Here is a 24,944-nt window from a genome sequence, read left to right on the forward strand (position 1 = left end):
AAGTCTCTCTCTCTCAATTCCCCTCGCCCACCCGCTTTTTTCCTCCTTCACCCCATTAGCCATCCATCTTTCTTCCCCCCTTTCTTTTCCTCCAGTATCTTTTTTTCCACTTCCCCTTACATCATCATTAGCCCCCTATGTCTGTCTGTCTTTCTCTTATCTTTTCTATTTCTGTCTCCTCCTATCTCTCTCCCCCTCTCTCTTCCTCTCTCCCTCTTCATCCGTCTCCATGGTAAGCTGCTGCCTGAGATTCAGCTGAGAGGCGCAGATAATGAAGGCCTTGTCGACCCTGGTGATTATCACAATTACAGCTGAAACCAGAGCCAGATAAGGGCTTGGTGTGCTGCTGTCTCCCTGAGAGGAGAAGACATCCTGGGACATTCATCGAGTATTGATACATTGAGTATTCACAATTTTCTGCAGCTGCATCTTCAATGGTTATAAAAAGGACCATCCGTGGGTGGCAATACATTCAGCTGAGCCTTCAGTTGAAAACCTGAGCTACACTACAGTGCCAGAGCTACAGCATTCATACAGAGGGTTGTTTCGGGTGAGCTAGTGAGGATAACTTCGTAAATAACAACAATCGGAACATTGAGGATTAGAAACATAAATCCAGACCTGAGAAAGTGTGATTACAGCGTAAGCTGCAGACCAAAAGCTGCTTACAGAAAACTACAGAGATTACTCACACCTTCTTTTCTGGCTTTTGTTGGGGAGTCGGTAGGAGAAAAAAAATGTGTACTGCAATAATGCCAAACTATTAAAAGAACCAGCCTGAGGCAAAACCGCTTCCCATCAGGTTCACGGTACCTGGGCTTCTCCTGAGCCTCGATTAGGCGGATGACGTCCTCCATCCAGAGCATGAGGTCTCGGACCATGCTGAAGAAACGGAACTTGTCGCCGGTGTCGAGCAGTCTGACCCTGCGGCCGTCACAGGCCTCCAGCAGTGTTCTCCAGGCCTCCAAAACCTCACCCTCTCTCTTTTGGATGTCATCAGCCTTGTCTCCGGCATAGGCAGACTGCAGGCGCACAGCATCCTCCTGCAACATCCTCACCTGGGGAGGAAAAGGGAGAAATATGGGTAGGCAGATACTAAATGTTGAGAAGTCTTGTATATGATCTGTGAGAGATTCACCTTATAGCTGCACATTTTGTTAAGGCTGTAGTCTAAAATCTGTTTTAGGCATTTTGGCTTTCTGGCTACGTCTCTCTGGTGTCATTGTCATACCTGTGTCCCCAGGGCTTGGATGTCGTGTTCAAAGGTGGTGTGCATCCTCTGCAGGGTCTCCACTGTGTTCTGGTCTCGGCCCAGCTCCTCAGGCAGCTTCTTGTGTTTGTCCAGGATGCGGTTGAGGATTTCCTTGGCGTCGTGGTAGAATTTATGCAGCTCGAAGGACGCCGCCAGGATCTGCGTGCGTGTGTCAATCAGCTCCAGCAGGTCGGCCCACGCCTCATTCAGCCCGTCCTTCCACTCGGCGATGGTAGCCGCGTCGGCGTGGCCCGAGTTGATGAGCTCGTCCGCCAGCTGGTTGACAGTGTCCACACGCTCTTGACCAATGTTGCCCGTGTCGCGAGCAAACTCACGGAAACGCTCCTGAAGCATCTGTAGAGGGAGATTATCACAGCAAAGTCTGAATGGACATATTCCGCAAGATACTCTGGCAACAAAGGAACATGGGTGGCAGGGTGGCACTACATACCGTGACATGTTCATAGTCCTGTCCCAACTCATGTGACCCAGCCACCACCTCCCTTTCAGCGATCCACTGCTCCAGGTCATCCACCTCCCTGTTGAGCTGAAAAAGACGGAACCTCTCGTCCAGCTTCCCCCTCCTCTCCTCCGACAGGTCCTTGAGCCCCGCGTACAGCTTATCCACCTGGGACTGACGCATGCCGATCCGTTCACTACACAGCAGGAGGAGGGAGGAGGAGGCAGAGAAGGAGGGGGTTAGGATATAGGAACTACATTATCCTATCCTCACTCTCTTCTGGGATGCTAAACTGTCAAGTGTTAAACCTCTGGGTGGTTAAATCCTACTTCAACTCAGCAGGAGTGGAGCTTAACCTTACACTGATCTAATGTTAGTTGTCTGGTACTGACTGACCACTCTGGGTTTAAAGGGATAGTTAGGATTGGCTCGCAAAACTACCTCTAACTTCCTTCATACTGTACGCGGAGACATAAAAATGGCATTCACGAGTTCATTGCCAAAATCCTGAACTATCCCTTTAACGTTCTTTAGTCTGAAATTGGTGAATAGGATCATGGATTCAACTTTCAATTTTCACTGGAGGGGATTGTTAACCCTGAGGATAAGCCCCTGAGGCCCCTCACCTTTCCGGGTGTCCGGCGGCCGTCAGGCCCCTGCTGGTCTTGGAGAGCTGGTGGACAGTCTCAGCATAGTCTTCCACAGCCTGCTCCAGGATCTGGTGCTTCTTCAGCATGGCCACGGAGCTCTGCTCATCCTACACAGAGAGAGTGACAGAGTCAAGGTACAGACGCAGACAGTGAGTATGAACAGGCACATACAATCAGTGTAGAGGACACAGTATTGACTAGAAATAGACTAGTCTCACAGAGATCCAGTCCTGTAGAAGGGGAATGTTAAGGAGTCAAGGACAAATGAAATGATGGCCTGGAAGACTTCTCTCTGCCTACTCACCTTTCACATCCAATACCACACAGCCCTCGCTGAATCTCAAATCATCCCCCCGCCCTTACCAACTCGCTCAGACGTCCCTCCATTGTCACGTGTTGCTAACACAACTCCCGAGAGTGGCGAAGGGATCAATAAACCCATCAACTTCGGGACACACTCCTGACTTGAATGATGCAATTCATGTTCCACTTTTAAATAACAAAACAAGCATGAAATTCAAATGAACAAATCCCTCAGTAACAGTTGAACATTTCATTTGGGAGGTATTTTGTTTGTTTTGTGTGTCATGTCTTGTAATCAGACACAAACAAACGCATGTGTCATATAATTAGGCACGTCTCTCAACTATTTTGTCTTTTGTTGGGAGCTCTGGAGCCTGCAACCTCGCTGGCTTGGTCAAAGAGGCTATCAGAAGTCTTAATTAGCTCCTATACCCTCTATATTTTTCACTCCTTCAGTTTTGGGACACTTATGCAAATGGAGGGCAAAGCATCAAGGAAAAGGGGAAGAATTGGGATTCAGCCTGTTTGCCCAAGTCACCCTCCACTGACTTCCTCATTTCACCTCGTGACAATGACCCACTTCTGCCTGGTAAACCAACAACTTACTGGGCAATGGTCATAGACCTAACTCTACCAAGTGCAGCAATACCCCTGGTACAGTATCAACCAGCCCTCCTATCCAGCAGCTTTGCCCTGTTACAAAAAAGCAGCTTGCCCTGTAACCAAACCCAATTTCCTATTCAACTTTGCCCCTACAAATGATCCATCCCAACAAAATACTGGAGCGCAACCCACCAGTCCTAACCAAAAGCCACTTTGTATCTCTAACGGCTTGCTACTCATCCTATCAGGTCCAATCACCCTCCTACTTCACATTCAAACCCCATTCTGATTGCTTATGAATAGCAATTTTAGCTTTCTGACCCACTGCACCCCTCACCTTGGCTTTCTCCTCTGACATCATGTAGAGCTCCTGCTCGCTCATCCAGGCCTCAGCCTCGGCAGCATCAAAGTAGTACTGCTGGGCCTTGTGGGCCTCCTCCAGGCGTCCATGGCGTTTGGCCGTCTCCTCCAGGATCTGGGCCCACAGGCGCCGCAGGTCGGCCAGCCGCTGGCGGATCCCCTCGCCGCTGGGGCTGTTGTCGTCATCCTTCAGCACCTGCTGACTCCGCTCAAAGATGTCATCACAGCGCGGCTGGTGGCCCTGGATCTCCTTTTGCAGGGTCTGGTGGGGGAGAGGTCAAAGGGCAGCAGGTCAGAATGATATCAGCTGCTTTAAAAGTACAGTGGTTATCTGGTACAGAAATAGATCTGTCACTGGATTCTAATGGTAGTACTGTAAATGCTAGGAGCTAATATTCTATGGATGGAAATACTGTTCAAGGTTCAAACTGATGGGAGTTTGTTTCTTACCTGGTTCTTCTTGATGAGTAACTGGACTGTTTGCAGGTTGTTTCCGTGGTCTGTAGATGTTGCCAGTGGCATTCTCTCTTCAACCCAGAGCTAAGAGGAAAACACAGAAATAGGTAGGAATACTTTTCGTGAAGACTGATGCATTGATGTAGCAAATGCAATGACAGAAATTAAACTTAACAACAACTAACCACTTGAAAAGCATGATTTGTGCAAAGAGTTCTTTTCTAAGCATTTTAAATGCAGTTGATGACATACACAGATGAGACACATCAGTTCCATTCAGAGACCCAAACCATTCATTTCAAAACACGTGGCCTGCTCCTTCTTGCCTGTATGAAAGGAGTCAATACAGTCATTAGAATAATAAACAGACCCTCACAGCTATGAAAGCATGCACCTGCTGCTACTCTTGGTGGCTGCCTTCCCTCAAAAGAGGAGAAAAAAAGACAATATCACTTAAATCACAAGGGAACTGCTCTGCTGTTCAGCTTCTGCTGCTATTCCACACTACCATAAGGGCAGGGATTTCACACAAGCACAAACATACTGTAGCCTATACACATTTGCATAAAAATACAATTAACATTTGCACAAGTAGGTTTACAGTACATCATCTCTTTTACTCGTTCTCTGAAACACACACGCGCACGCCCACACTGAGACAGACACACAGGCAGACAGACAGCCACACAGACAGACACAGACAGGCAGACACGCATACAGACAGACAGACAGGCAGACACACACACAGACAGACACAGGCAGACAGACAGCCACGCAGACAGACACAGACAGGCAGACACACACACACACACAGACAGAAATGGATCACAGAATCAGACAGACAGAAACAGACAGACACACGACTAGGCTAGATTAAAGGTTTAATGTACTTACGATCTCGTCCTCCACGTCTCTGTTGAACTGGTGGATCTCGCGGGAGGCCATGAGGTTTCCCTTCCTCTTCTTCAGTGGGTCTAGCAGCTGCTGGAACTTCTTCTCCACGATGCGGCGCTGGCCGTCCACCTCATCTGTGTCCTTCCCCTCCTGGCTGAGGACCTGGGCCTGGCTCTGCAGCTCCTCCACCTCCTTCTGACGCACCTCCACCTGGCTCTCCAGCATCTAAGGATGCCACACCAGGAGGAGTGGAGAGGAGAGAGACAGTCATAGCATGCTCTTTCTAGCTCCCTCTCTGGTCAACCCCCTAGCATGCGTTCCAGAGTTCTCCGTCTCGTTTGTGCTCTAGGAGTTTCCGGTCTCTCTCTCACAGATCGAACAAACTGTGGAAATGCACTCCCTCTCTCACATGCACACATTTTAGGTCTGGGTTACACAAAGGATACCATGGGTACACAATCTTTAATTACACAGTTATCCAATAAGGCACAGGGGGTGTGGTATATGGCCAATATACCACGTCTAAGGGCTGTTCTTAGGCACGACCCATCGCGCAGTGCCTGGTATATTGGCCATATACCACAAAACCCAGAGGTACCTTATTGCTATTATAAACTGGTTACCATCGTAATTAGAGCAGTAAAAATAGATGTTTTGACATACGTGGTATACGGTCTGATATACCATGGCTGTCAGCCAATAAGCATTCAGGGCTCAAACCACCCAGTTTATAATTGCTAATATACAATCAATATTCTCGACTGTATTTCTACCAAGTGCTCTCTGTTCCGCTCCATTTCTCTCTCTGTTTTACTCTGTCTCTCTCACACACTACACATCTCACAGACACCGAGCTGGCTCCTCCACACATCATGGCGAGGGAGAGATAACATAAGGGGGTGGGGGGGTGTATGTGAGAAGCATGGGTTGTTACATAACGTGGTTTGTCTGCTCACTACAGCGCCACTCGCTAGTATGAATAAACTATCTGCATAATAAACTATGAGCCAACACGGCATATGTGTGCGGTGTAGCTTATGCTGCAATTTTCCTAATTAAAGGAAAAGAGAAAACCTAATATCAGGCTTAACATTTCGCTCATCGTTTGGCTATGCAAGAGAATTTATCCTCAGGTCAATTATTGACATTGTACTTTTACCTAATATGAAACCATGATGTAAAATTATACAGAAATGTACCATTTACCTACACACCAATCAAAGGGAGAGGAAAAGAGCGCAGTCCTATATGGTGACATAACATAACCGTGGGAGACATACAATATTTCAAGCTCCAGCAGTACCAAGCTATACAGAGGATGCACTAGCAAACAAACAGCAGAGACCTGAGGACACCATTCCAACCTGGAGCTGAGCTCCCAGGCTTGAAAGGACAGACCAGGTACAAATTCAATTTGCACTAATGTGTGACGTAAAAGGGCTTTTGGCCCAACAAGCGTCCTCTGAAGCCCCCTCCTGCTGTTCAAAGACCATTCACTGGCATTTTCTACAAGAAATCTGCCTCCAGAAATAAAAGCTTCTCCCAAGTGGGTGTGACACCTACTCCCTTTGCCTGCTGCACTGCTGCTTGGATTCCACCTGGAGATCTGTTCACCGTCTGCCCTGGTTGTCTCCCACTGTCTGGTACAGGTAACTCCACCACACTCACCTCTCTCTCCCGAGCTTTCGCTCGCCTCCAGCACACACACACTGTTGGGGCGAGTGACTCTGAATTTAAAATGGCTGGACCCAAGTCGTTATATATTTTATTTTTTTCTTGTGCATTTTGCTATTTGCCTCATGACTCCTGCATACTTTGTTGACTACAAACTTTCTTTACCCAACCACAGACTGTTTGTTTCCACACTCGGGACTCTGACTCTCTATTGGTTACACAGACTTTTGGCCTCCCATCCTATTCTAACCACCTCTCGCCGGCTTTGTATTCATGTTACCTGATGAAATTGCTGTACAATATGACCTTGTTGCCATCTGATGCACATTCAGATGTCATAAATCAGCACTGCAGATCTCTCCCTGTTCTATGCCGTGCCTTGATTGTATTACTGTTGATGATATCTAGAAATGTGCGTGTACACCCTGACCCATCTACAGTTGCTACTCCCAATTCTGACTTGTGCTCTGATATCTGCTTCACTGATTTCTGCTTTCGTAAAAGCCTGGGTTTTCTGCATGTTAACCCTAGAAGCTTGGATCAATTGAAAGTGTGGGTTCACAGCTCCAATCCAGACGTTGGTCATTACTGAGACGTGGTTAAGGAAGAGTGTTTTGAATACTGATGTTAACCTTTCTGATTATAACCTTTTTCAGCAAGACAGATCTTCCAAAGGTGGGGGAGTGGTAATCTTTACCACCTTCAGTGCTCGGTTGTCTCTACCAAGTCTGTCCCCAAACAATTTGATTTGCTGGTTTTAAGCATTAAACTTTCAAATAGCTCTTTGTTGACTGTTGCTGGGTGCTATCGTCCTCCATCAGCACCGGCCTGTACCCTACCTGCCCTAAACTCTCTCCTGGCCCCTTACACTAAGTCTGAATTTGTCCTGCTAGGTGACCTAAACTGTGACATGCTTAAACCACCTGACCAAGTCCTAAAGCAATGGGACTCCCTAAATCTTTCTCAGATAATCACCAATCCCACAAGGTATGACTCCAAACACCCAGAAAATGCTACTCTCCTCGATGTTATCCTCACAAATAATCCTGATAAGTATCAGGATTAGGTGTTTTCTGTAATGACCTTAGTGATCACTGTTTTACAGCCTGTGTTCGTAATGGCTGCTCAGTGAAATGACCTGTCCAGATTTGTCATAGATGCTTGCTAAAAAACTTGAATGAGCAAGCCTTCCTTCATGAACTGGCCTCTGTAAAATGGTAAAGAATCAGCTTGATCCTCTCTGTCGAAGATGCTTGGACCTTCTTTTTTATATTTTCAGTGGTATTGTTAACAAACAAGCCCCCATAAAGAAAATTATAATTAAAAACAGGTTCAGCCCCTGGTTCGACCGTAATCTTGCAGAGTTACTCCACCTCAAGAATTGCATTTGGTGAAAGGCTCGGCACATGCATGCTCAGACTGACTGGCTCTCGTTCAGGCAAATGAGAAATAAGTGCACTCAGGCTATCCGGAAGTGCAAAGTTAGTTACTTTAAGGAGCAGTTCTCTCTCTGTGGGTCTAACTCCAAGAAGTTCTGGAAAACGGTTAAAGACCTGGAGAATAAACCCTCCTCCTCACAGCTGCCCATGTCGCTTAAAGTTGATGATGTGGTTGTTACTGACAAGAAGCACACGGCTGAGCTCTTTAAAATCACCACTTCATTTAATCAGGATTCCTATTTGACTCAGCCATGCCTCCTTGCCCGTCCAGCATTTCCTTATCTCCCACCCTTCTAATGCGACTATCCCTGATGCTTCTTCCTCTTTTTCCCTGCCCCGCTACAAAGTTTCTCCCTGCAGGCAGTCACTGAGTCCCAGGTCCTAAAGGAGCTCCTTAAACTTGACCCCAAAAAAACATCTGGGCCAGATGGTTTAGACCCTTTCTTCTTTAAGGTTGCTGCTCCTATCATTGTAAAGCCTGTCTCTCCTTTCTGGGGAGGTTCCCATTGCTTGGAAGGCAGCCACAGTTCATCCTTTATTTAAAGGGGGAGATCAAGCGATCCTAACTGTTATAGGCCTATTTCTATTTTGCCCTGTTTATCAAAAGTGTTGGAAAAACTTGTCACTAATCAACTGACTGGCTTTCTTGATGTCTATTGTATTCTCTCGGGTATGCAATCTGGTTTCCGCTCAAGTTATGCAACCTTAAAGGTCCTCAATGATGTCACCATTGCCCTTGATTCTAAGCAATATTGTGCTGCTATTTCTATTGACTTGGCCAAAGCTTCTGATACGGTAGACCATTCCATTCTTGTGGGCTGGCTAAGGAGTATTGGTGTCTCTGAGTGGTCTTTGGCCTGGTTTGCTAACTACCTCTCTCAAAGAGTACAGTGTATAAAGTCAGAAAATCTGCTGTCTCAACCACTGCCTGTCACCAAGGGAGTACCCCAAGGCTCAAACCTAGGCCCCACGCTCTTCTCAATTTACATCAACAACATAGTTCAGGCAGTAGGAAGCTCTCTCATCCATTTATATGCAGATGATAGTCTTATACTCAGCTGGCCCCTCCCCAGATTTTGTGTTAAATGCTCTACAACAAAGCTTTCTTAGAGTCCAACAAGCTTTCTCTACCCTTAACCTTGTTCTGAACACCTCCAAAACAAAGGTCATGTGGTTTGGTAAGAAGAATGCCCCTCTTCCCACAGGTGTTATTACTACCTCTGAGGGTTTAGAGCTTGAAGTAGTCACCTCATACAAGTACTTGGGAGTATAGCTAGATGGTGCACTGTCCTTCTCTCAGCACATATCAAAGCTGCAGGCTAAAGTTAAATCTAGACTTGGTTTCCTCTATCGTAATCGCTCCTCTTTCACCCCAGCTGCCAAACTAACCCTGATTCAGATGACTATCCAACCCATGCTAGATTACGGAGACATAATTTATAGATCGGCAGGTAAGGGTGCTCTCGAGCGGCTAGATGTTCTTTACCATTCGGCCATCAGATCTGCCACCAATGTTCCTTATAGGACACATCACTGAACTCTATACTCCCATGAAAACTGGTCATATCTGTATACCCGTCTCAAGACCCACTGGTTGATGCTTATTTATAAAAACCCTCTTAGGCCTCACTCCCCCCTATCTGAGATATCTACTGCATACCTCATTCTCCACATACAACAGCTGTTCTGCCAGTCACATTCTGTTAAAGGTCCCCAAAGCACACACATCCCTGGGTCGCTCCTCTTTTCAGTTCGCTGCAGCTAGCGACTGGAACGAGCTGCAAAAAACACTCAAACTGGACAGTTTTATCTCAATCTCTTCATTCAAAGACTCAATCATGGACACTCTTACTGACAGTTGTGGCTGCTTTGCATGATGTATTGTTGTCTCTACCTGTTTGACCTTTGTGCTGTTGACTTTGTCCAATAATGTTTGTACCATGTTTTTGTGCTGCTACCATGTTGTGTTGCTACCATGTAGTTATCATGTTGTGTTGCTCCCATGCTGTGTTGTCATGTTCTCCTGCCTTGTTATGCTGTTGTCTTAGGTCTCTCTTTATGTAGTGTTGTGTCTCTCTTGTTGTGATGTATGTTTTGTCCTATATTGATATTGTATTTTTTTAATCCCAGACCCCCGTCCCCGCAGGAGGCCTTTTGCATTTTGGTAGGCCGTCATTGTAAATAATAATTTGTTCTTAACTGACTTGCCTAGTTAAATAAATGTTACATAAAAAATAAAAGTACAATACCTGTTGTTTCTTGAGCAGGATGTTGACGCTGGTCAGATCTTTGCCGTAGTCGTCTGATTGGATTTGTCCATCCACTCCCACCAGCCACTTGTCCAGGTCGGCACAGCTCTGGGTGAACAGCTCGGCCTTGTTGGCGTCAAACAGACACTTGGCCTTAGTCTGGGTGGTGGACTCAAGGTCATCCCACATCTTATGGAGTGCTGCCAGCTTTTCCTTCACCATGGCCTCGGTCTCCGGCTTCTCAGCTATCAGCTGCATCCCGTCCTGGGATTGGGTGGGAGAAAACCATGTTAGGACATTATGGAGATAAATAGATCTACACTAATATCATTCAGAAAGGAATACACTGGAAATTCTTTCAATCTGACCTGAGCAATGTGACTCTGCCCACAATCACTCATGTATACAAGCATCAATACTGAACTTTCAAACTACTAGTTCTAGTCTGCAGAGCTATTGCGCTGATTCTGCTGAAAGCTTGTTTTGAAATTAATTCCACTGAACACGAATATAATAATAGCCAACGTGGTTGTTATGACTTAATCTCTCTGTATTTAGGACTAAAATATCCACAGGAGAGGGCTGTGCTCATCAGACTGGAGTGTTTTGGGGGGCATAAGCATCTTTACACAGGGGAAAAACACACCCACACACAGAGCTTAAGGGCACAGCGCACTCACGAAACATAAACAGGGAGAAGGCATGCAACGAAATTGTCAAAAAGATCAGACACCCATCATTTAGTCACTGACCTTCTCGATCTTGTCCAGCCACTCCTTGTTGGACTGCAGCTCGGCCATGAAGGCCTGGTGTTTGAGCCATTTGCTGTGGAGGTTCCTGGCTTCGTCGTACGACATGTCCTGAGCCGTGAGCATCTTCTCATTGATCCACAGGGACAGCTGCACACACCAGAGAGCCAATCAGTGAGACAGATGGACATACACAGACTCATCCACACAACCACAGCTTGGCACCATCCACAATTACTATAAATTCCACCTACAGTACTGTACTCTATAGAGCTGGTGGGAGGAATCAGTGGGTGTTCGGGTTTCCTTGTGTGTGAATGAAGTGCGGGGGCAGCCCTAGCTGGCAGATATGGGTGTTGTGCAGTGGGGGGCTGGGGGGAGTAAGTGAGGGGTGTGTTGTAAGGGTTTGGTAGGGGGCAGGTGGCAGCTCACCTCTTGGCAGTCCTGAAGGAACTTCTGTAGGTCTCTGTTATCCTTCAGCTTACAGAGAAGCTCACTGGCCGCCAAGCGGTTCTTCTTATGTCTACACAAACAGAAGGACAGGGGTTAACACGTGATGGATTTAGCACAGAGAGGTAACGGCTCAGAAACATATTTTTTGTGTATTGGTAATATTAACACCTAGACAAGTACTATACATACAATTTATTATATGCATGTAAATCTTCATTTTATGCATGTAATTCAGTTTAATCTAAGCACATAATATCGCTGCCATAATTATCACTGGAGTAAAACACATTCACAAGATGGCTACCACAAAATCAGCCCCAGTTCTCCAAATACAGAATAAATCTAAATGTATAGCGCTTTTTACAAAGCATTCAATACCTCTCATCGATAGAGTCCACTTTCTCCTGGATGCGGTCAGCGTTGATGTTTTTGTCACTGACCAGCCTGCGTCCGGTGTCCACCACGGCATTGATCTTCTCCTCGTTGGCGTCCATAGTGGTCATGAAGTCCTCCTGCTTCTTAATGGCTCCCTCTGCCCCCTCCAGAGTCGTGGGCATCTCAGTATGGGCCAGCACGTACTCCTGAGAGAGAGAGAGAGAGAGAGAGAGAGAGAGAGAGAGAGAGAGAGAGAGAGAGAGAGAGAGAGAGAGAGAGAGAGAGAGAGAGAGAGAGAGAGAGAGAGAGAGAGAGAGAGAGAGAGAGAGAGAGAGAGAGAGAGAGAGAGAGAGAGAGAGAGAGAGAGAGAGAGAGAGAGAGAGAGAGAGAGAGAGAGAGAGAGAGAGGGAGAGGGAGAGAAGGAGAGGGTAGTAGAGGTGTTAGTGAGTGTGCCATTCGACACTTGATCAAGAACAAGCAGGTGACTCTCGTATACTGTAGCCTACTTGTAGCATAGTAACAGCTGACATGGTGTTTCTCTCAGAAATCCTTCCAGAGGACTGAGCCCACAGAGGGTGTGTGCGTCTGATTGGCTCTGATGTGAGCGGCATTGCTGAACAGGGCGGTGATGTCCAGTCAGACAATGATCTGACTAATAGAGCCGTCTGCCTCTGTTAGCATCACACTAATAATGAGAGCGGGGTTCAATCCCTCGGCTAAACCACACAGGAACGCACGCACACCCTGACACATGCGAACACACACACCCACTTTCTTTAACAATTTGCATGAGAAGGAGGACATTATTTCACCAAAGTTGAGTAAACTCCAACAGTGTAATGCATGTGACGCAATCACTAGTCGCAGTATAAATCAAATGCTATTGGTCACATACACATATTCAGCAAATGTTATTGCGGGTGTAGCGAAATGCTTGTGTTCCTAGCTCCAACAGTGTAGTAGTATCTAACAACTCACAACAATACACAAAGTAAAAGAATGGAATAAAGAAATATGTAAATATTAGGACACGCAATGTCGGAGTGGCATTGACTAAAATACAGTATATACATATGTGAGATGAGTAAAGCAATATGTAAACATTATTAAAGTTACCAGTGATTCCATGTCTATGTATATAGGGCAGCAGCCTCTAAGGTTCAGGGTTGAGTAGTCGGGTGGTAGCCGGCTAGTGATGGCTATTTAACAGTCTGATGGCCTTGAGATAGAAGCTGTTTTTCAGTCTCTCGTCCCAGCTTTGACGCACATGTACTGACCTCGCCATCTGGATGATAGAGGGGTGAACAGGCAGTGGCTCGGGTGGTTGATGGCCTTGATGACCTTTTTGGCCTTCCTGTGACATCGGGTGCTGTAGGTGTCCTGGAGGGCAGGCAGGCAGTGTGCCCCCGGTGATGCGTTAGGCAGACCCTACCACCCTCTTGAGAGCCCTGCGGTAGCGTGCGGTGCAGTTGCCGTACCAGGCGGTGGGTAATACAGCCCGACAGGATGCTCTCAATTGTACATCTGTAAAAGTTTTTGAGGGTCTTAGGGGCCAAGCTTCACCACACTGTCTGTGTGGGTGGACCATTTCAGATCGTCAGTGATGTGTACGCCGAGGATCTTGAAGCTTTCTACCTTCTCTACTGCGGTCCCGTTAATGTGGATAGGGGCGTTTTGTTGACGTTGACGGAGAGGTTCATTTCCTGGCACCACTCCGCCAGGGCCCTCACCTCCTCTCTGTAGGCTGTCTCGTCTTTGTTGGTAATCAGGCCTACTATGGTTGTGTCGTCTGCAAACTTGATGATTGAGTTGGAGGCGTGCGTGGCCACGCAGTCATGGCTAAACAGGGAGTACAGGATGGGGCTGAGCCTGCACCCTTGTGGGGCCACTGTGTTGAGGATGGAGTTTCCTACCTTCACCACCTTTAGGCAGCCCATCAGGAAGTCCAGGACCCAGTTGCACAGGGCCGGGTTCAGACTCAGGGACCCGATCTTAATGATAAGCTTGGAGAGTACTACGGTGTTGAAGGCTGAGCTATAGTCAATGAACAGCATTCTGACATAGGTATTCCTCCTGTCCAGATGGGATAGGGCAGTTTTCAGTGCGATGGTGATTGCATCATCTGTGGATCTATTGGGGCGGTAAGCAAATTGAAGTGGGTCTAGGGTGTCAGGTAAGGTGGAGGTGATATGATCCTTGACTAGCCTCTCAAAGCACTTCATGATGACAGAAGTGAGTTCTACGGGGCGACAGTCATTTAGTTCAGTTACCTTTGCTTTCTTGCGTACAGGAACAATGGTAGACATCGTGAACAAGTGGGGACAGCAGACTGGGATAGGGAGAGATTGAATATGTCTGTAAACCCTCTAGCCAGCTGCTCTGCGCATTCTCTGAGGACCCGGCTAGGGATGCCGTCTGGGCCGGCAGCTTTGCGAGGGTTAAAACGCTTAAATATCTTACTCACGCCGACCACAGAGAACGAGAGCCCACAGTCCTTGGGAGCGGGCCGCATCGGTGGCACTGTGTTATCCTCAAAACAGGCGAAGAAGGTGTTTAGCTTGTCCGGAAGCAAGACGCCGTAGTCCGCGACGTGGCTGGTTTTCCCTTTGTAGTCCGTGATTGTCTGTAGATCCTGCCATATAAGTCTCGTATCTGAGCCGTTGAATTGCAACTTCACTTTGTCTTTATACTGACATTTTGTCTGTTTGATTGCCTTACGGAGTGAATAACTACACTGTTTGTATTCAACCATATTCCCAGTCACCTTACCAGGGTTAAATGTGGTGGTACGTGCTTTCAGAAGTCGCCTTGGACACTGTGCCACCCAGTCTATCCAACATATTATTTTGCTTAGTTCTCACTAACATGTGTGTGAGCCAAATGGAGTCTGTACTGTGTAATGTAATGTGATGTTACCTGGTTGTTGAGGAAGGCTTCAGCCTGCTTGGTATCCCTGAGGAACAGCTGGTGGGCATGGGACTGGGACAGCAGGTTCTGACGGTTCTCCCACATCTTGTGCAGCTCGTTCCAGCCTGTGTCCAGGGCCTGCAGCCTCTGCCTTAGGAACATGTACTGGGCGTCCGTCTGGCCCTGGGTCACCATTTCCCCCATGTCCCTCATCTTCTGGTAGTCCACTTCATAGTTTCGGATCTCGTTCTTGATGCCCTCGTGCTGCGCTAGCAGCTTTTCGGCCTCCGTCAGTGTGTTGGGCATGTCTTCTGAAGCGATGGCCGTCTGTGTCTTGGACAGCCATGACTGGAAGTCATCCAGCTCCCGGAGGAACTGCTGCAGCTTGCTTGCCTCGCCCAGGGACTCCTCACGGTTCTTCAGGGTGCCCTTCATCTCGTCCCACACTCCTGTGATCTCCCCCAGACGACCCATGATGCCCTGGGCCTGGTCAGGGTGCTCGGCTGCAAGGCGCTCCCCCTCCTTCCCCAGTTCTCCTAGCTTGTCCTCGATGGCGGTCAGGTCACGCTCCATGCCGGTGAGTTTGCGCTGCAGGGCCATGACCCCGGCCAGGTCATTGCCCAGCTCCTGGGTGGACTCGATCACCTTGGTCTTCTCGCGGATCCACGACTTGGTCTCGTTACATTCCAGGTGGTAGTTCTGTACACCCAGAGCTGAGTTGAGGGAGTCTTTCTTCAGGTCAACTAGGTCACGGAACTGGCTCCATCTAGAGAGATGTAGAAACACACACACAGTCAGGGAACAGTACTTTCCCACTAGAGGTTATTAACTGAGGTTAACTGTAGTTGGTGTTGAGGTTGATGTAGGGTGTTACTATACCTGGTGTTGAGTTTGTCCTGTTGGGCTTTGATCTCCTTTTCACTGGGGTGACCACTGTGGATGAGTTGCCTAGCAATCTGGTTCACCACGGCAACGCGGGAGGCTTGGCTGTTCATCTCTGGCTCCAGACTTTCAAACCTGCGAGGGAAGAGGGGGTAGAAAAGGGGAAGGAAGAGGAGGGGGAGGAATAGAGGGAGGGGGAGGGGGAGGATGATGGTGTAGAGAGGGGGAGTTAGAGAGGGAGAGGTAGAGGATTAAAGGTAGAAACGGTAGAGGTGGTAGAGGGAATGAGTGTACTGTACATAAACATATGGAAACAATGTAATCTTAATGTAAATCTCGTTAACATGCTTTGTTTCCAGCTGAACTATAATGTCATGTTCCAGTTGCCAGTATATCACACAGAAGCAAAGGCAATGAAACAGGAGTCTGGGAATGATTCCATGCGGCGCATTGTGAGTAAACAGTGTGGAGGGGGAGAGATCATTTCAGAGCAAAGACACACGTTAGAGTAAACAAGCCATTGAACCGCTGTCCAAAACACTTAGCAAACTGAGGACAAGTGCCTGTTTCTTCTCAGTGTGGGAAGACTTTAGAATGATTGGCTTTAAAACATTGTGGGCTCTGTTGTTAAGTGGAAAGTGAATTATAGGAGTCTAGTTCCCACACATTACACTAGCGGCCCACCCGTGCTTGCATAAAAAGTGTTAGTTTCACACATCCCTTTCACTGTGCTACATTCCAATGGCCAATCAAACCGCCGGGAGAACATTCATTTCATTCTAGCTGTGACAAACATACAAAGTTACTGCAAACATGATGGGAAATATTCTTACAACTCCTTTCCTTTTCAAAGTGGTTTCACTGAGGGAGTTATATGTCTACACAGTCTGCCTCAAGAGAATGGGTTGTCCTGAAATGATAACAGCAAATCTCCAAATATATCAACTGACATAATGCATCTGGACTGAATAAGCATGGTTAGGCTGAGTGTCTTTACCTGTGCTGAACCACTTCCAGATCCTCCAGTTTCTCTGGTATCTCCATACTGTTGAGCCACTGCTCCTTCTCATCGATCCACACCTCACAGGCGTCCGCCTCGCTGAACATCTTGTAGAGGGCCAGGGCATCCTGTAGGGCCTGCTTCCTCAGCCGGGTCAGCTCAGCCACCTCCTTATAGCGCTCCTCGATACCTGACAGGCGCCCCTGCACCTCCTCTGAGCCAGTCTGTTCCCCGGGCAGGGTTTTGGACTGCTCGTGCAGGGCGTCGATGACAGGTCGGTAGCCGGCGATCTCCTCGGCCACATCCTTGTGCTTCTTGACCAGGGCCTGGGTGGAGAACTCGTCGTGGCCCACGTCGGCACTGGACACAATGCGGAGAACATCCAGCATCCAGGCGTCGATGTCGTCGGCGTCAGCTTGGAACTGGTGCAGGTTGCAGGCCTCCTCCAGCCGGGCCTTCCTAACGGCAGATAGCCTCTCCAAGGCCGCCCACTGCTCCTGGATGTCTTGGATGCGCTCACGGATCTTGTCGGCTCCGAAGTGGTCGGCGGCCACCAGCTCCTCTCCCTGTTTGATGGTCTGTTGCAGGTGGCCGGCGCGGCCGATCATCTCATCCTCGAAGGCGCGGTGCTGGCTCAGCAGACGCACGGTGCCCGTCAGATCCTTACCGCAGTCCTCCGAGGACAGGATCTGCTCTTTCTCACGGATCCAGCCCTCCTCCTCGGCCATCTCCCAGAAGAACTTCCAGAGGCGGCGGGACTCCTCCAGGCGGGCGCAGCGCTCGGCGGCCAGCTGGCTCAGCTCTGCGTAACAGAACTCCATGTGGGCCACTCGGTCCCGGATCACCTGGGGGTCACAGGGCTTGTAGCCTAAAGAGGGGACAGGAACACATCACAATTAGCGTATCATTTAAACTGAGAATACAGGCTTTAACTGACAAAGATCAAGGACTTATTTTGCTGACAGGTGGCAGCATTGGCTTGGATTTTACAACAGGCTATACCATTTCAGGATACAATTAATCTCACATCTCTTTTATAGCCTACAGGTATCACCCACAGAGAGAGCATAATCACCTACCACCCAAAACCGACTGTAATCCCAGAACATGTTACTCACCCTCTGCATCAATGGCGAACTTCTGAGCGTTGTTGTTGACGGCTTTGACGCGGTCGGCCTGGATGGCAATATCAGCCTCCACCAGAGTGTGCTTCTGCAGCAGGTCCTCCACTCCCAGCAGGTGTTTCCCATAGTCCTGAGACAGCAGCAGCATCTGAAGATACAGGACACAACTCCAGGGTCAGGAAGGCCACAGGTTACTGGGGTCAATAGTGGGTAATGTAACTAAGAAATAGGCAATAGCTCTTACATCACAAATATGTGACTGAGTAAGCTACTGTATCAAGACAATTCTTACCCCACCATCCAAACAAAGTCCCCAATCTATCCCTCCATCATCATCACCAACATCATCTTCCTCACCTTCATCTCATCCATCCAGTCCATGATATAAAGCATCTCCTGGAAGACCCTCTGCAGGCCCAGGTTCATCTCCAGCCGGATGCGCCGGGCCTTCAGCAGCTCCAACAGGTACTCCCACAGACGCAGCACGTTGTCCTTCCTCGCTGTCACGCGCTTGATGTCATGGTAGTTCTCTGCCTCCAGCTCCTTGGCCACGGAGAGCACTGCCTGCACACGCTCCTCGTAGGCGCCGATGTCCGTCTCGATGGCCTCGTGCTTCTTGGTGGCGGCCTCCACCGCCTGCAGATCGAAGCCAAAGTTGTCCTGAGGGAGGGCGGAAGAGGGCGAGAGAAAGAAGGAGTGAGGAGAGTTACAGGTTTGTATCTAACTGCTAAGCAGTGGCATAATCTCCATCCAGTAGTTTATGTTTAAAGAACTAGCAGGGATATTAAATGGGTCAAGATCATGAGGATGAATCAGGGGAGTAAATGACTTCATTGTACATTACTCTGTATGACCACAAGGGTATGCTATGAACCAATAGAGTTAATGTAGACAATACAGTAGGAGTGGCGTCATTGTTAGTGTGTACCAATAGTGTGTGTGTATCAATGAGCGTGCGGCATTAGTATTTTCATGAGTGTATGTGTGTGTGTTACCTGTGAGACGAGCCGTTGGTTCTCACTCAGCCAGGTCTCTCTCATGGCGGCTTTGCGGTCAAAGCGGCGGGCCAGCTGCTCCAGTTTCTCCTGACGAATCAGCTCCGTCCTTAGCGCCAGCTCCCTCTCATGCTCTGACTTCTCCAGCCTCTCCCAGGCCTGACACACAAGCACACACACATACGATCGAGTAACGGTCACACAGGTGCGCCGTACAGAACTCTATGTACCTAATACATCTACTGTACTAAACCTGTTTTAACTTGTCTTATGGTCTTACCACACCGTCAAACAACTAAACCCACCTAGCAACTGCACCAACTAAATCCACCTAGCAACTAAATCCACCTAGCACAAAGCAAAGTAATCTTCCTGTCATCAACTATACCAAACTTACAGAAACCATGTCTATCTATTAAATCTATTTTAACCCACTGTCGATCAGCTTACCGCCCTTAAACTGTCTATGAATCACCTTAATCCATTCTAATTGAGGACACCACATAATGGGTTTCTGAGTGTATGTTTCGAGATAAGATAAGAGATAAGCCTGTTCTTTAAAGAGCAATAGGTCTCACCTTGTTGATGTCTGAGATGAGTTTTCCATCCCGCGGGATGTAGACCTTCTGATTGTTGGCCCTCATCTTGCTCTGGATGGTGAAGAGGAGAACCTCCAGGTTGCCTTTCTCAGTGAACCTGACAGAAACACAAACTATTTTAATGTTGAGCGTAAACCTTACAGAGGAGAGACTGAGTGGAATTTGGCTAATCTCCCTAATGGCTGGTGGCTTTTTTACTTTTGCGTTGAGCCATCCAGCTCCATCTGTCAACATAAAGATCAGCATTATTTTTTCTGCCCGTAGTCCACAGAGGGAGAGGTATTTTGTCAGCAGTAGGGGTGACATTGTTGCCTCTGTGGAAATGGTGTCAGAGTCCATTTCAACAGGCTGAAACATCTGTCTAAGCAAGCTTTACTTTTAGCCACTTCTCAGAATTAAAAAATGTAATTCTGAAAAAAAGCTCTGAATCTGATACAACTGTATATCAGTAATAGGGTACATATCTAGAATCCCTGACAGTTTCAGTTTAGTCCTTGGTGAGTCAATTCTGGGAATTTATACTGTAATGTTACAGTAAATTACAAGCTGCTGTGTGCAAAATAGGTGGAGGATATGGTGTAAGACTTTTTAATTCTGCCATGTAAGTGTGTGTCTGTGTGAGACTCACTTGGGCGGCTTCTCGACGGTACGGTAGGTGTTGAAGGCCTGGAGCTGTTGCTGCACCCCCACTAGGGAGTTGGCAAACCTGCGGTTGTTGAGGATGATGATGGTCTGTTCAATCCATTCCAGGAGGTCAGAGGCCAGACTCTCATATTTCTGAATCATGTTATCGGTCTCAATGGCATTGTCCAGCACCTGGGAGATGAAGGTGGTGAATCAGTATAACAGTACATACATTATATACTGATTACAGCTACATCGGGAGAAAGTTAAAATATAAGGCCTTGTCATAAAGTAAATGGAATGATTGTGCTTGGAGAAGTACAGGACAAGATACTTTGTTCTCTTGTGATCCAGGTTGTGGAAGATGGGAACTCTGACCCCTCACCTTCCCAATCCGTTTGCCCTCCACCTTCAGGGCCTTCATCTTGGAGAAGTAGTGGTAGTAGGTCACAACATAGGTGATGATGGACTTCTCATCAGGGTGGTCCACGCTGATATCTGTAAAGGTAACAAACACACGCACATACACGCACACACACACACACACACACGCACACGCACACTAAGAGTCAGACATAAATGGCTTTGACTGCCCCATGTTTCCCTAATCTACAGACATCAACAGAGGGCTTGGCTTCCGCGCTGCTCTGCTGAGAAAAATTGAATTTGAGGGAAAATTGATTTAGCAGCTATGTTTAGACGGAGGCGGTCGGGGTAGAGGGGCTGCTATGCTCGGAAGCGTTCTCATGCCTGCGTCTCTTTGTTTCCCATACTGCAGACCTCTGAGAAACAAACTGAGATCTCAGAACCACCGCTTAATAAATATTTAACACAGCCATTACTCTGCCACGCTTAAAAAGAAAGAGCTCCAGCGGTGAACATTGCCTTTCTGTTTGTACCTGTCACCCTCCTATAATGGGTCTATCATCCACCCGTTGAACTACATTAAAGACACAACCCAGAAGTAGCGGCCTGTCAAACTACACATGATGTGGTTTCTGTAAGTGTTGTACAGTAGTAACAGTTATAATATGGGATAATATGGCATTTTTTAAGGGCATAACTGGGTGTGAGGTGAAAATGTCTGGGTATAAATATACTGTCATAATGGCATATAACACTGGCAGATGCAGGGCTAGAGTACAGTATGCTTCAGCAGTGTAAGCACCTCCTCCACCCTCCTACTGTTCTGTACACTGTATGTGTTGTTTTCACCAGCCTATGGAATTCCATGACTATGTAAAACAGTACAGAGTCATGCGCCGATGAGTATATTCAGAGTGTGTAATGCAAATGAAGTATGTGTGTGTTCATGTTTCCATGCGTGTGCGCTTGTGTGTTTGCATGCGTGTACTCTGTACTTACCCTCTACGTCCAGTAGCTTGTGGAGGCCCAGGTGTTGCTCTGCCAGGTTGAAGGCATTCTGCAGGTTGTGGTGGGCATTTGACTTTTTCAGCTTGTCAAAGTCTATCAGGTCAGGTCTGTGTTTGTGGAGGATGGCGTTGAAAGCCATGCCATCCCTCCAGCTGGTGCTGAAGTTGTGAATGTTTACGTTGGGATATCTGGAAAACAGACAGAACACATAGGTTAGGGAAATAGAGCTCACCAGCTTGAAGTCCTACAAAACCTAAATGAGTTACCTCTGGTTCGTTCAGCCATTTCTATGGGGGAAAAGAATAGAGTTCTGGGATAAACGCCGAAAAATAAGGTCTGAGGTTAACACAGATTTAGGAGATCTTATACATTTTGTTCTATGAGATAATATCAGCCAGTTAACATGACCTTATGAATTATGAGGACTTTTGTGCTTTGTGATTTTTTTTATTTATTCCCTAAATGCTTCAAAATTCACAAAATGTTACATTAGCCGATCTCATTGAAGAAAACATATACACTGAACAAAAACATAAACGCAACATGTAAAGTGTTGTTCCCATGCTTTATGAGCTGAAATAAAAGATCCCAGAAATTGTCCACATGCACAAAAATATTATTTGTCTAATATTTTCTGCATACATTTGTTTACATCCCTGTTAGTGAGCACTTCTCCTTTGCCAAGATAATCCATCCACATGACAGGTGTGGCATATCATGAAGTGAATTAAACAGCATGATCATTACACAGGTGCACCTTGTGGTGGAGACAATAAAAGGCCACTCTAAAATGTGCAGTTTGTCAAAACACAATACCACAGATGTCTCAAGTTGAGGGAGCATGCAATTGGCATGCTGACTGCAGGAATGTCCACCAAAGCTGTTGCCAGAGAATTTAATGTTTGTTTCTCTACAATAAGTCGCCTCCAACGTCATTTTAAAGAATTTTGCAGTATGTTCTACTGGCTTCACAACCACGTGTAACCACGCCAGCCCAGGACCTCCACATCCGGCTTCTTCACATGTGGGATCATCTGATAGGGTGCTGAGGAGTATTTCTGTCTGTAAAAAAGCCCTTTTGTGGGGGAAAACACATTCTGATTGGCTGGGTCTGGCTCCCCAGTGGGTGGCCTATGCCCTCCCAGGCACACTTGTGGCTGCACCTCTGCCCAGACATGTGAAATCTATAGATTAGGGCATAATTTATTAATTAATTTCCTTATATGAACTGTAGCTCAGTATAATCTTTGAAATTGTTGCATGTTGCATAAATATTTTTGTTCAGTATAAGATCTCCTAAGCCTGTGTTTCACAGACCTTACTTTCGCATTTATCCAAAAACTCTACAGAAACTCCAGCATTTGCCCATAGACTTTGGGCAACGAGCCATGATGGAGTTAGTGTCAACAAAAAGACGCCATTACTATTGCTCTCTATGTTGCTTGTGTATGAGCCTACTGTTGACTCAACGACAAACTCACATTGTCCGTCAACATAAGTCTTTGATGGCAATTTGGAGAGACCTTTGTTGTTCTTCAAACATCTAATAATAATCTAATCAAATCTCCTGCATCCAACTCCCTCATCAATGAAACAGATGGCTTTTGAAAATGTGTTCCACCTACCGTATGTTCCAAATACAGTGGGGCAAAAAAGTATTTAGTCAGCCACCAATTGTGCAAGTTCTCCCACTTAAAAAGATGAGAGAGGCCTGCAATTTGCATCATATGTACACTTCAACTATGACAGACAAAATTAGAAGAAAAAAATCCAGAAAATCACATTGTAGGATTTTTAATGAATTTATTTGCAAATTATGGTGGAAAATAAGTATTTGGTCACCTACAAACAAGCAAGATTTCTGGCTCTCACAGACCTGTAACTTATTCTTTAAGAGGCTCCTCTGTCCTCCACTCGTTACCTGTATTAATGGCACCTGTTTGAACTTGTTATCAGTATAAAAGACACCTGTCCACAACCTCAAACAATCACACTCCAAACTCCACTATGGCCAAGACCAAAGAGCTATCAAAGGACACCAGAAACAAAATTGTAGACCTGCACCAGGCTGGGAAGACTGAATCTGCAATAGGTAAGCAGCTTGGTTTGAAGAAATCAACTGTGGGAGCAATTATTAGGAAATGGAAGACATACAAGACCACTGATAATCTCCCTCGATCTGGGGCTCCACGCAAGATCTCACCCCGTGGGGTCAAAATGATCACAAGAACGGTGAGCAAAAATCCCAGAACCACACGGGGGGACCTAGTGAATGACCTGCAGAGAGCTGGGACCAAAGTAACAAAGCCTACCATCAGTAACACACTACGCTGCTTTGGGGCTGTTTTTCTGCAAAGGGACCAGGACGACTGATCCGTGTAAAGGAAAGAATGAATGGGGCCATGTATCGTGAGATTTTGAGTGCCATCAGCAAGGGCATTGAAGATGAAATGTGGCTGGGTCTTTCAGCATGACAATGATCCCAAACACACCGCCCGGGCAACGAAGGAGTGGCTTCGTAAGAAGGATTTCAAGGTCCTGGAGTGGCCTAGCCAGTCTCCAGATCTCAACCCCATAGAATTTTTTTGGAGGGAGTTGAAAGTCCGTGTTGCCCAGCAACAGCCCCAAAACATCACTGCTCTAGAGGAGATCTGCATGGAGGAATGGGCCAAAATACCAGCAACAGTGTGTGAAAACCTTGTGAAGACTTACAGAAAACGTTTGACCTCTGCCATTGCCAACAAAGGGTATATAACAAAGTATTGAGATAAACTTTTGTTATTGACAAAATACTTATTTTCCACCATAATTTGCAAATAAATTCATAAAAAATCCTACAATGTGATTTTCTGGATTTTTTTTCTCATTTTGTCTGTCATAGTTGAAGTGTACCTATGATGAAAATTACAGGCCTCGCTCATCTTTTTAAGTGGGAGAACTTGCACAATTGGTGGCTGACTAAATACTTTTATGCCCCACTGTAAGTTCCAACTGACACCAAACACAATGCCTTTCTTTATTAAGAATCTGTTTAATTAAAGTGATTTTACCCTGACGTGTCATATTCTATTTGAAGCTGGGCATTAGCAGTGTTAGCTTTGTTAATGAGTGAACTGCATTATTTTGTTCTCTGAGAAATTAAGCTAATTTATTGCACCGAAATAGGCCATTTTAATTTATAGGATTCAGATAATATTCAATAGTTATAGTACCCAACATCCGATTTGGACCAAACTTCTTCCTACCAATGAGTAAGACATGTTGCCTGGCTGCCAGACTCCTTGCTCCGGCCAAATGCTATGCCACACCCACGGACGTTAGTTTGTTCTCCGTAATGGGTCTGGATTCAAGTACCTCCCTGACTCTTCACCGAATGCGAACACATTCGGGGCTGTCTGTTTGGTCCAGACACCGATGGGTTGGGCCAGAACACGTGGGTAAAGCGCCGGTTTGAAAATGTGCCATCGGGTTTGATACTCTGGTTGGTTAGAGAAGACAAACTTTGTTTTGTACAACACCCCT

General features: G+C 46.8%; 1 protein-coding gene across 1 annotated transcript in view; it reads right to left on the minus strand.

Moving 5' to 3' along the window:
• LOC120046604 (spectrin beta chain, non-erythrocytic 1-like) overlaps positions 1 to 24,944 on the minus strand; it is a 78,708-nt gene that overhangs the window by 9,566 nt on the left and 44,198 nt on the right. Inside the window, exons 5-25 of the mRNA XM_038991976.1 lie at positions 21,414 to 21,610; positions 20,434 to 20,546; positions 20,053 to 20,240; positions 19,404 to 19,521; positions 18,826 to 18,984; positions 18,188 to 18,490; positions 17,825 to 17,978; positions 16,704 to 17,574; positions 15,704 to 15,841; positions 14,834 to 15,590; positions 11,921 to 12,123; positions 11,522 to 11,612; positions 11,093 to 11,239; positions 10,341 to 10,604; positions 4,979 to 5,203; positions 4,079 to 4,168; positions 3,606 to 3,890; positions 2,339 to 2,469; positions 1,704 to 1,908; positions 1,232 to 1,606; positions 814 to 1,058 (exon numbers count right to left, since the gene is read on the minus strand). Coding sequence (XP_038847904.1) covers positions 814 to 1,058; positions 1,232 to 1,606; positions 1,704 to 1,908; positions 2,339 to 2,469; positions 3,606 to 3,890; positions 4,079 to 4,168; positions 4,979 to 5,203; positions 10,341 to 10,604; positions 11,093 to 11,239; positions 11,522 to 11,612; positions 11,921 to 12,123; positions 14,834 to 15,590; positions 15,704 to 15,841; positions 16,704 to 17,574; positions 17,825 to 17,978; positions 18,188 to 18,490; positions 18,826 to 18,984; positions 19,404 to 19,521; positions 20,053 to 20,240; positions 20,434 to 20,546; positions 21,414 to 21,610 — 5,259 coding nt within the window. The remainder of the gene's footprint in view (positions 1 to 813; positions 1,059 to 1,231; positions 1,607 to 1,703; positions 1,909 to 2,338; positions 2,470 to 3,605; positions 3,891 to 4,078; positions 4,169 to 4,978; positions 5,204 to 10,340; positions 10,605 to 11,092; positions 11,240 to 11,521; positions 11,613 to 11,920; positions 12,124 to 14,833; positions 15,591 to 15,703; positions 15,842 to 16,703; positions 17,575 to 17,824; positions 17,979 to 18,187; positions 18,491 to 18,825; positions 18,985 to 19,403; positions 19,522 to 20,052; positions 20,241 to 20,433; positions 20,547 to 21,413; positions 21,611 to 24,944) is intronic.

This window comes from Salvelinus namaycush, chromosome 4 (assembly GCF_016432855.1).
Source record: "Salvelinus namaycush isolate Seneca chromosome 4, SaNama_1.0, whole genome shotgun sequence".
NCBI lineage: Eukaryota > Metazoa > Chordata > Actinopteri > Salmoniformes > Salmonidae > Salvelinus > Salvelinus namaycush.